Source organism: Sciurus carolinensis, chromosome 13 (assembly GCF_902686445.1).
Source record: "Sciurus carolinensis chromosome 13, mSciCar1.2, whole genome shotgun sequence".
NCBI classification, from domain to species: domain Eukaryota; kingdom Metazoa; phylum Chordata; class Mammalia; order Rodentia; family Sciuridae; genus Sciurus; species Sciurus carolinensis.
In genome coordinates, this window is record NC_062225.1 from 87,837,949 (window position 1) to 87,850,310 (window position 12,362).

At 38.2% G+C, this 12,362-nt stretch overlaps 1 protein-coding gene across 9 annotated transcripts in view; it reads right to left on the bottom strand.

Moving 5' to 3' along the window:
* Positions 1-1,063: 1,063 nt before the first annotated feature.
* Positions 1,064-12,362, bottom strand: part of Taf1b (TATA-box binding protein associated factor, RNA polymerase I subunit B) — a 69,743-nt gene continuing 58,444 nt past the window's right edge. For 8 of the 9 annotated variants that reach the window (XM_047522716.1, XM_047522714.1, XM_047522717.1 and 5 more), the window contains 3 exons: positions 7,716-7,786; positions 6,985-7,207; positions 1,064-1,515 (listed from right to left, as the gene is read on the bottom strand). In XM_047522716.1, coding sequence (XP_047378672.1) covers positions 1,311-1,515; positions 6,985-7,207; positions 7,716-7,786 — 499 coding nt within the window. In that variant the 3' untranslated portion in view covers positions 1,064-1,310. Of the gene's footprint in view, positions 1,516-2,942; positions 3,060-6,984; positions 7,208-7,715; positions 7,787-12,362 lie in introns of all 9 variants that reach the window. The other variant, XR_007104671.1, reaches the window with a different exon arrangement.

The following is a 12,362-nucleotide window of genomic DNA, read 5'->3' on the forward strand; positions in this document are numbered from 1 at the left end:
TGCTTCCTCAACCTTTTGCTTAAAAATTTCCACTTAGCATGAAAGTCAACATCCTTACCATCGCCTGAATCACACGGAACCTCCTCCAGCCCATCTGCTACCTCCCCCCTTCACCTGCCACACCTGTGCCACTCTGAACAAGCGGGTAGAATCCACTGAGCATGCTCTGACCTCCGAGCCTTTGTCCTTCCCCCTCTGCCTGGAAGGATCTTCCCTGAACAGCTACATGGCTTGCTCCCTCTACTGCACTTCTCTCAAGTTGGAATCTGCTCAAATGTCATCTCCCCAGAGAAGCCCCCCCTCAATGACCCTTTATAAAATGGCCCACCTTATCACTTATCTTGTCTTTCCTTCCCTGTACTTCATTCATATGCAGTTGTTTCCTAACTGCTCCCTCCTAATTAGAACATATGATCCTCAAAGCAATGATCTTGTTCAGTCAGTGCTGCATCCCAGTGTCCAGATGTCACTGGAATGTAGACGTCAGTCAGTCAGTAAGGATTTGTTGCACAAACAAGTGAGCTTTGAGCAAAAATGACTGGTTTTCCAGAGTCCTCATCAGATATAATACTTCATCAATTATAACCAACCTAACATGTAGGTACTATCCTTTATTTTGGTTTGTATTTCTTTGAATATGAGTGAGACTGAGTACCCTGATTTTTGAATTTACCTTTGTATTTCTTTTTTTCAGAAACCATCTTTTTCATATCCCTCACTCAGTTTGTCTTTTTCCTATTTCTTTGCAAGAACTTTTGATATATGAATTATTTGCCATCATATGCTGCAAATATATTTTCCCAGTTTGTCATTTGTCCATGTAGTCATTTTGTCAGTCTTCCTTCCTTTTGGTTCCGGGTCTGAGACATGCTTAGAAAATCTTTCACAATTCCAAGATTACTGAAGCATTCACACTTATTTCCTTATAAAACTTTTACATATGTATATGTGAAAGATTGTAATGTTTAGATTTCTGATCCAACAGGGATTTATGTTGTGGTAATTAAGAGTAAGGAAGTAATCTAGTCTTAGTTTTAAAATATAACGAATACAAATTTCTGGATACCATTTATATAATTTATTGTTCCAAATTTCTCAAAAAACCAGGTTCTTGTGCATGTTGGGCAAGTGCTCTACCCAGCCCTTCACCTGTTTACAACATATATTTTTATACACATTTGGTGTGCGCATGTGTGTGTGCACACTCAGTAAAATAATATTTTCACAATTTCCTAGAATGTTATATTACAATTTAACATTACTGTCACTATTAGAAATATTTTTCCAAGAAAGTTTCCATTTCATTTTTTTCAATGTCTTCTTACTTTCTTGGATCTTGAAGATTTCTGTTTTGTTTCACTATATTTTTTTTTAAAAAGTTTCTTTTCAATTAAGCTCACTTCTTCATGGAGAAGAGAAGTCTTTATTCTCAGCAAGAAGGAGAAGAGATTGAGTATAAACTGATAACTCAGAGAAAAATTTGATTCTTCATAGGTTGTCACATGTTTACAATAGCTAGAAAGGAAAGAAAAAGAAGTGTTCTTTAAATGGTGATTCATAAATGTGTGCACAGTCCTTTGCACATCCCCCAAGTAAGTTACCAAGTATACACAGTGATCCTTAAAACAGTACTATGGGCTGGAAGGAAACTCAGATCAATCTGGTAAAAATTCTTATTACACAAAAAAAGCATTTTCACATTGTCTGCCATCACTACAAAAGGGACACTGGTGTATGAGAAACCAGACCTTGTAAGTCCTCACCCAGTTACTTCCACTCCACATTGGTCCCTGTCCCTCTTAACATGGTCGAAGAAAGTAACAGAGAACCCAGATTTTTTTGTGTGCATGGTGCTGGGGATTAACTCCGGAGCCTCACACAAGCTAGGCAAGTGCTTTACCAATGAGCTACACCCCCAGCAACAACCCCCACTTTAAAAATTTCTTTTTTTTTTTTTTTCCGTGCTGGGGATTGAACCCAGGGCCTTGTGCTCTACCAACTGAGCTATCTCCCCAGCCCTAAAAAAAATGTTTGACACAGGTTTTTGCTAAGTTACAGGCTGGTCTCAAACTTGTGATCCTCCTGCCTCAGCTCCCAAGCTGGGATTGCAGATGTGTGCTACCTGTGCCTGGCTCTGAGCACATTTTTTAAAACTAACAAAAGAAATCAAATAATCCTCACCTCCTATCCAAAATAAGACACCAGACCTATAATGTTGAGTGCAATCCTGTATGGAATGTGGACAGAAAAATTTATCGTGTAATTTCACGTACTTTAAAACAGTAGAAGTGGATCTGATCAAATCTCTACCACCAAATCTCTAATTAATGCTAACTTACCAGTCGTTAATTATATCAACGTATAAGCAATTCAGGGGACAGAAGAATATGTTAAATGGTATCATATGGCCTGTAATCAGCAAAGTTCAGACTATGGGAAGTTGTACAGGACACAAGACTGGGATTACTCAATAAGTAAACTGTAAGGAGCTGGCATGCGGGGTGAGGTAAGAGAGGAACTTTAGGAACTAAAACACTGAAGGGATAAGTCAACCCCTTGCAACAGATGGGCCTTACTTGGACTCTGAGTGAAACTCATTACAAAAATTGTTAACTAAAATCTAAACACTGAGTGCATGTTTGATAATATATTAAAAATTATTATTAATTTTAATGTCTGATTAATGGTATCAGGGTTTTACTTTTACAACTGTTATGATGTTTAAAATCTGCTTCCAAATAATGCAGGGGTGGTGGGATGAAGGAGTGAGCTGGGTCTGGGTGAAGCAGTCTAGCCATGCCCACAAGTGCTGAAGCTGGGCATAGGGGGTTCATTACACTTGTCTCTCTACTTTTGAATATGCTTGAACTGGCCCTAATGAAGTTTAAAAAGCAAGTAAGCAAATAACATTAGAGGTTATAAACTTTGAGGTATTGATTTACTTAAGTATATGGCCCTATACTGCTGAATGCTTATGTTCGATCACAAAGTTGTGCCATCATCATCTGTGGCTGTAGACAGGTCCTCTTAGTTCTCTCATTTGTAAAATAGGAAAAAACCTAAAACAAACAAAAAACAAAAACAAAAAACAGCATTTGCACCTCTGGGGTAGATAAAAGGATTAAGAATACATATTAGCCCTTAACCTAGTGCTTGGCACATACCAAGGGCTCAAAAATGTTCACTTGCCTTACATGTGCCTTTAAACACATTTTGTTTTCACTTAAAATCTTAAGGTTACCTTAATAATACAGAATAAAGTCAACAGTCTACCATGTTCTCTAGTAGGGAATTTAAAAGTCGCATCATCGGTTCACTGCTTGGTTTAATGAAGACCAAACATTAACCATGTAGTAATTCTCCCAAACACATTAATTTCTTGCTTTCCTCTTTTCTGCAGGGAGGAGCATGGGGAACTGAACCTGGGACCTTGAGCATCCTAGGCCGGCACTCTGCCACTAAGACACATCCCCAGCCCTGCTTTTCTTCCTTTTTAATCCCAGTTATATTGAGATTTTTCAGACAAAACGTTATACACACACAAAAGCAAACTTAGGGACCACAAGAAAAGCTCTAATTCTATACCAGAAAGAGAAGAAAAGGTATCAAATGTCTCTGATACAATAAGAACTTGTTATTTCCAAGTTGAACCACTAACAACAATTTAAAATGGTAACATACTTTATTGTAAACTCAGAAAACTACCGGTTATGGTTTTGGATGTGACATGTCCCCCAAAAGCTCACCTGTGAGACAACGTAAGAAGGTTCAGAGAAGAAATGATTGGGTTGAGAAGAGTCTTAACTCAGTAACTGAGATTAACCAAGTAGTAACTGAAGTGGCAGGGTGTGGGTGGAGGAGGTGGGAATTGAGGTGTGGCTTTGGGGTATATATTTGTATCAGGCAGGTGAAGTCTCTCTCTGCTTCCTGATCACCATGTGAGCTGCTTCCCTCTGCCACACTCTTCCGTCATTATGTCCTACCTTACCTTGAGTCCCAAGGAATGGAGTCTGCTGTCTATGGAGTGAGACCTCTGAAACTGTGAGCCCCTAAATAAATTTTTCCTTCTCTAAAATTGTTCTGGTGGAGTCCTAGTCACAGTAGCAAAGAAGCTGACTAAAACACTACCCAAAGTTATAAGATATAAAACAAAATATACCACATTATAACATGCCATTCATTCTACAGTGAGTAGACCAAGTGAAGTCCCTTGAGCTCTGCTTGACACTTAACATGAGTGTGGTAAATGGATGGTGCAAGAATGTGCTTTTAATTTTCTCTTCCTGGGTGTGTATGTGTGTGTGTGTGTGTGTGTGTGTGTTGCTGTAGACTGGATCCAGGGGTGCTCTACCACTAAGCTCCATCCCCAGCCCTTTTTATTTATTTATTTATTTATTTATTTTTTAATAATTTTTTTTTAGCTGTAGATGGACACAATATCTTTATTTTATTTATTTTTATGTGGTGCTGAGGATCGAACCCAGTGCCTCACATGTGCAAGGCAAGTGCTCTACCACTGAGCCACAACCCCAGCCCCAGCCCTTTTTATTTTGAGACAGGTCTTGCTACATAGCCTAGGCTGGCCTTGAACTTGGGATCTTTGTGTTGCAACCTCCTGCATTTCTGGGATTACAGGCATGTACCCCTGTGCCTAGCCCAAAATATGTTTATATAAACAATTTTATGCCCAATAAAACACAGGTCTAAATTTTCAAGATGAGTTTGCTATAAAGGCATGACCTCTCTTAGAGATTCAGATGTACATGCAGGGGTGGTAGCAGACATATAACCCCAGCTACTCAGGAGACTGAGATGGGAGAATCACAAGTTTGAGACCAGCTTGGGCAACTTAGCAAGAACCTGTTTCAAAATAAAAATAAAAAGGGTTGGGCATATAGCTCAGTGGTAGAACATGACTGGGCTCAATCCCCAGTACCAGGGAGAGATGGAAAGTTCAAATGTACGGGAAAGGAATAGTCTCTGAATTTTGTACACAAAAGGTAAACTGGGTAGCACAAATTAATGTTTTGGTGGTCTCCAATGTTTTTTACTACAGTTTTAAAAGAATAGTTAAATATTCAAAAATTTTTGTGGTACCCACAAAACATCTCCATTTCCTGTGGAACAGAACTAGAAAACCACTGCTTCACTCCCTCCTATGGAGATAAACCACCTGCCCCTCACAAGGAGGTAAAGATAGTTCTTTTGACCTCCCAGTCGTCATAACTGGCCTACCTGAAGATGGGACTACTATTCAAGATGAAGGACAGTGAGGGTGCTGATTCACACATTATTAGCTCTGCCTTGGGAGGGACAGACCACCCTCGCCTCTGGAGTGCTCCTGGGGCCTTGCTCTGCCTAGCTCCCCAGATACCAGTGTTCTTCCCATCTCTTCCAAACCCTCAGAAATGAGTCTGGCTTAAAAAATCATCTGCATAGCTGAAGATCTGCTTTCTTAAGCTCTGATCGAAGACTTCATTTTAACCATCTGGATGGAAATCTTTAAAAACTGAGTTATATATTGTTTGACTTTTGTTTTTTTTTTTTGTACTGGGGATTGAACCCAGGGCACTTAACTACTGAGCTACATCCCCAGCGCTTTAAAAAAATGTTTTCTTTTTAAATTTTGAGAGAGGGTCTCATGAAATTGCTGAGGCTGGCCTTTGAACTTATGATCTTCCTGCTTTTTGCCTCTCAAGTCACTGGGATTACAGATGTGTGCCACCACGTCCAGTTTACTTGACTATCTTGAACTAATCATATTAGCATAGTATCATTTTTTTAAAGGCTTTATACTTATATTATTACAAACTGTCGGCTTTATTGTGGAAATTAGAAAATATGGCAATTATGGCTACAAAAAACAAATCCAAAGCAAGCACATACATTTTGGGACAAGCTCTGTGTTAAAACAGACACCATCAGGCCTTCTCAGTGACATGGAGGTATGAGTTATATGTCATGAATGGACTTCAAACAACCACTGTAATTTGAGTTCTTTTGTCTGCTTTGGATTTGATGCTGACACCCCTACTGTCTGTCATTTATGTTTGCTGTGATTTATGAACAGAACACCCCTTAGACCCCTCTAATTTTTTTTTCCTTTGGATGATTAGGATTCTGGAAATCATAGCTCAGCTGGACACAAACACACTTGGAGGCAGTCTGCAAGTTCTCAGAGAAGTATATAAATTTTGGTTGTGGTTTTGTGACATCTGATTGCTTGGATGAAGCCTTTTTTGCTTGCCCTGTGTTTCTAAACTGTGGTCTAAACTAGGCGGTAGATGGTTCTGGTGCATAAAGTCATGGTACTACTGGAACCCTGTCTACAGTTACAGAAGGTACAGTTCAGACAGAGAAGAAAACCTCAATTGTTTCATCTCTAATTATGTCAAGTTCTCTTTATAGCTTACTTTGGTCCATATGGCATGAACTCTAATAAGAGCACTCACACATCCAGTTTGAAAAGCACAGACCTATCAGATCAGCTTAGAAGAATACCTTTATTTTTAGGACATACTTAGGAAGCACCAAGAGGTAAAGGGGAATGAGATATATCATTCAGAAGAAAGACAATATTAATAAAATTTAAAACTACAGTGGGTTCTCCTGATTAGCACTGACACTGGCTTAGCAGCCTCACTGCAGGTTAATTTAGCTAGTTAGAATAGTTTGTGTTAATTGTGAGACATCATGTTTCTTGATTTTTACCAGCTTTCCTAAAATTCTTACATAAGACTCAATATATTATTCTATTTTCTTGACTATACGCTTACCATCTTCTGGGGTTGGGGGTGCTGCTCAGTGGTAGAGTGTGTGGTTACTTAGCATGTTCAATGCTCCAGGTCTGATTACCAGTACCTTCTGGTTCTTTTACATATGTGACTTTTTTTTTTTTTTTAAATCAGAAAGACTGTACCTTCAGGGCCAAATTGGAGATTTCATCATGCCTTCTGTCTTTTGAGTTCTAAAAGCATCACGTACCTTTTGCAGAATTTCTGGGTACTAAGCCAGTATAATGAATTCTTGGTTATCAGTGACTGGCCTTTCTTTATCAGGATTCCCTGGAGGCTATGTCCATGGAAACAAGTTTTATCAGCATCTTCTTTAGTCCAGTTGAACTGAAAACTTGAAGGGCTTTTTTTTTCAACAGTTGGTGTTGAATCAACCAGTGCACTAAACTGCTTTTGTAGATTCACCACCATTTCTGGAAATGGAGGAAAAAAGCAAAGGAATAAAACAAAAACTAACATTAAATCACAAAACCTGGAGTTCCCTTGATAGCAATGTATCAATGTCGGTTTCTCAGTTTTGACAAACATGTCATGGTAATGTATGATAGTAACTTAAAATTGAAACTAGATGGGGGCTATTTAAAAATGATTAAAATGGTGAATTTTATCACAATTTAAAAAAGAATATACAAGACAATCTCAGGGAAAGTCTCTGGAAAGCGCTTTAGAAGTTGTAAAAATACAGGATTTTAGATTCTGATGGGAACTTAAGCTCTGTTTTGAATAATGGCACATTCCTGAAATAGATTCCTACAGAGACTCCTTGCAGATGATGATGCTCCCCGGGATGTACATGTGCATTAGAACATTTTAAAGAAGTAAGAAATTAACTTATGCATTCACTTCTCAAGTCAAGATACCTAGTTATTCTACAACTGCATTGCTAGCTACCCTGCATGAGTAAGAAGTAATTAAACTCACCTCTTCTTTTATATACTACTGGCCTATCGATGTATGAGTGGTAGAGTGGCTTTTCACTTTTCCACATGTACCTGTGCAAGGTAGAAAAAAAAAAAAATCACCTAAACGCAGTTCAGAACAGTTTCTCTAAGCAGTATCTGGAATTTCTGATATTCAGTTTAATAGGTCTGGCTTGGAATGGCCTACTGGCACCTGTCTACTCTGTCTATAGAACCAACACCCCAGAAGGAGACACTCAGTAAGGGCAGGCCAACAGAATGGTGTGCTCCCCACAGATGCCACAGCATCCTGAAGAAGCTATTACACAAAACAAAATAGTGAGTCTGGGTGCGATAGCGCATGCCTATAATCCCAGCACCACAGGAGGCTGAAGCAGGAGGATCTCGAGGTCAAAGTCAGCCTCAACAAAAGTGAGGCACTAAGAAACTCAGTGAGACCCTGTCTCTAAATAAAATATAAAATAGGGCTGGGGATGTGGCTCAGTGGTCAAAAGCCCCTGAAGTCAATCTCCAGTATACCCGCCCCACAAAAAAGTTTTCCTCCCTATAAAATTCCCTTGCTGTTTACTGTGATAAAGTGAAGTCATCTAAGAAACAACTGTTCCTCCCTGCTTTTGCCTTAACTGCCTTTTGCTGAGAAATAGGTTAGTGGTACTTCCGATTCTGATATTCATAAAGTAGACCATAAGTGCCAGTCTCTCTGGACATCTATCCTCTTCCTGGTGAAAACAAGGATGGTAAAGACCCACTAGTGTTCCCTGCACTGACTCAACCTATTCTTGCCAGGGAAGGCCAGTCAGGGGGGTTCACTGTAAAAAAGGGATTTGGATTGACCTCCAGTATTTCCTCCAGGGCAAAGATTAAGAGTCATCTGGCATTCCTACAGATTATCAGTGACCAGCCTAGACTCAGGCCAAAGGGAAGTGATACATACTATTCTGGTTCTAGTGACCACTGCTAAAATTTGCCAAGCAGATGCTGTTGCTCTGGAACAAAGATAATGTTCATTTTTAATCTCATTTACATTCTGAGTTCCCTGAAGTAGAAGACTTTTATAGCCTGTGCAATGAAAAGAATATTGAATCAGAGGACCTGGCTCTGCTACTTTCTAGTGAAAGGTCTAGGGACCTTAAGTGACAAATGATGGAGATTCTTAAAGGCACAGACTACCTCAGTCTTCTTTATGTCCCTAGTGTTGGGAGGGACTAGAATATAGTAGGGACTCATTTAAATATCTGTTGTTGAATAAATGAATTTAGCATCTCTAGTTTGTTTCCTATTGTTGTGAGGAATAATTAAGATAATACATGTACAGGGTCTTTAAATTCTATTATTGTCTAGATATTCCTTCCTTCCTTTCACTGTGGTACTGAGCTTGAACCCAGTGGTGTTCTACCACTGAGCCATATCCCAACCCTTTTTATTTTTTGAGATACAGTCTTACTAAGTTGCTGAGGCTGGCCTTGAATTTGTGATCCTTCTGCCTCAGCCTCCCAAGTCGTTGGGATTATAGGTTTGTGCCACTACACGCGGCTAGATATTTCTTAACTGCCTGTCTAGTAGGCACTTTCTTATCTGTGGACTTTCTAGAAAAGATGATAAGGAATAAGAGGTCAGAAATACAAGTATTTGTATTTATCTACCTGTAGTATCTTATAATTGGTAATTTTTACCATTCCTTTTTAATGAGGGAAAGAAAATATACATAAAAGTAGGCGTTTTAATAGCACTATGATAGCAAATGATTGTTTTAATGAATTTAAAAATTGATATTTTTCAAGGACTTACGAAATAATCAAATCAGTATAATTATGACTGTATATATAAAAGAGAAAGGTTAAATTTTTACTTTGAATTCTCACAGTGATTTAAAATGTTAAGAATAGAAATCAAATTTCTCTTAAGTTGGGTGCAGTGGCACGTTGCCTCTAACCTCAGCTACTTGGGAGGCTGAGGCACAAGGAGTGAAAGTTTAAGGCCAGCCTCAGCAACTCAGCAAGACCCTGCCTCAAAGTAAAAAACAAAAAGGACTGGGATGTAACTCAATGGAAAGTGCCCCTGGGTGGTTTAATTCCCAATATCCACCGTTCCCCCAACAATAACAACCAAAAAAAGAAAAAGAAAAGAAAAAGAAAAAGAAATGTATTTCTCTAAATATCAGGGAGCAGCAGAGATTTGTAATCAGTATTACATAGGAGATAGTCTTCTTAAAATTATGTGTAAACTTAACTTCAGTGAACCATACCACATTTAAAATAAATCAGAGAGCTTGTCATTTAACCCTATGGTAACTGAGTCTGTGAGTCTTTACCTTTTTTTGTTATTTATTTTCTTAAATGATAAGAGTAACAAAATTTAAAGTAATAAAGAAATTTCCTAAACTAAATAGTCTAATCCCAGTTCGTGGGTAAACTCACTGTAAACATTCCTTATGAATGCCTAGTCTAGATAGGTGCTTCTTATGCATTTATAATAAACACCTCCAAAAGTGGCAATCTTGCTACAATCAAGGAGGCATTACTACTTCCTTAGAGTCACATGCCCAGAGGATGGGAAAGGTGACATTAGATAACAAAGCTAGCCAGGTGTGGTGGTACATGCTTGTAATCCCAGCAGCTTGGGAGGCTGAGGCAGGAGGATCTCGAGTTCAAAGCCAGCCTCAGCAAAAGCAAGGCACTAAGCAACTCAGTGAGACCCTGTCTCTTAAAAAAAAAAAAAAAAAGTACAAAATAGGGATGGGATGTGGCTCAGAGATCGAGTGTCCCTGAGTTCAATCCCTGATGACCACTCCCTCAAAAAAAAAGATAACAATGCTTAACTGTCTGGACATCCCTTCTGAAACCAAAGCTTCTTCAGAACTTTGCTATATTTTGCTCACCTCTTCCCATTACATAAAGCTACAAAAGTAAACATGTCACAAAGGCCTTCAGGTTTTCTAGTTAGATGATATTTGCATACTTCCCTCATCTCTATGTGATTTATTTCCCCATTTAAAAAAAAATTAAAGTATAATTCACATATAGTAAAACTCATCCTTTTCAGTGTACTGATGATTAGTGTTAACAAACACATTGCTGTGCGCCTGCAATCCCAGAGGCTGGAGGGGCTGAGGCAGGAGGACTGCAAGTTCAAAGCTAGCCTCAGTCTTTAGCAAGGCCCTAAACAACTTAGTGAGAGCCTGTATCGAAATAAAACAAACACATATAATTATGTAATCACCACTAAGATTAACATGCAGAATAATCCCATCACTCCAAAAATCTTCCAGGCCCCTAGAGTCAATCCCTCTCCACACCTTTGACCTTGGGCAATGGCTAGTCTATTTTTTGGTTCCTGTAAGTTCAGCCTTGTTCAGAATATAATGTAAATGGAATCATGGTATGTGTAACCTTTTGAGTCTTTCATTTAGCATAATGGATTTAAGATTCATTCACATGGTTGAATGCAGATTTGTCCCTTTGCATTGCTCAATGGTGCTGTATTGTATGGATATACCAGTTTGTTCATCTAGTTACCAGCTGAGGGACATATGGATTGCTGCCAGTTTTGGGTGATTATGAATGAAGCCACTATAAACATTCCTGTACAGATTTTTGTGTAAACATAAAATTTTCACTTCACTTGGGTAGACATCTAGGAATGGAAAGTATTTGATATTATAATTAAGTATATGCTTAACTTTATGGGAAACTGTCAAAACTCCAAAATGGCAAAATTGTAACATTTTGTAATCCCACACTTGATTTTTGTTTTTGTTTTGTCTTGAGTCAATTCTTATCAGTTGTAATGGATATTATATGTGGTTTTAATTTGTACTTCCCTACTAACTGATGATACCAAGTATCTTTTTATGTGCCATCTATATATCATCTTTGGTCTATTTATTTAAAAACTGAGCTGTTTTCTTATTATATTATAGATAAAAATCTTTTACCTGATAGGCAATTTGTACATAACTTCTATCAGTACGTGGCTTCTTATTCTCTTAAGTATCTTTTGAGAAGAATTTCTTCTGATGCAGTCCAATTTATCAATTTTTTAATGCATGAATCATGATTTTGATATCATATAAGAAGTTTCTGACTAATCCAAAAGGCCACAGGGCTCTTCTACATGTGTTTTAATTTTCCTCCATGTTATTCTCAATATATTCTATGACAAATAAGTCATCAAGCAGATTAGTAATCTGTTTTGGGTTTTCAAGTACTGTTTATTAGTGTTTTTCATCATCTCAAGCATAGAGACTCAGGCTTGACTATAGAAAATGTTTTAATCATTTTCATCTCACAACATGGAAGATGACATCCAGAGGAACAGAAAGAAAAATTAGTAATTTAGAGTTGTCATCACTGAAAAAAAACCAAACAAACAATAAAACAAAACCATCAAGAAAAGGGGAAAAAAAAAAGAAATTGGTATCAAAATGGGAAGACACAGGGAGGAATAGACAGGTATAGGTGGTGACCATACAGTGCTCTGTGCCAGCATTAGATGGTTAAAATCAGTTAGTGGTGACTTACACTGTATTGTGGATTAGTCTGTAGCACACATTTTATGAAGGAAGATTATGGCAAGAGAACCCTGGAAAACCTCCCTGGGGCTTGGAGCCTCCATTGAAAATGGCATTTTATACATAGATTTATTTTTT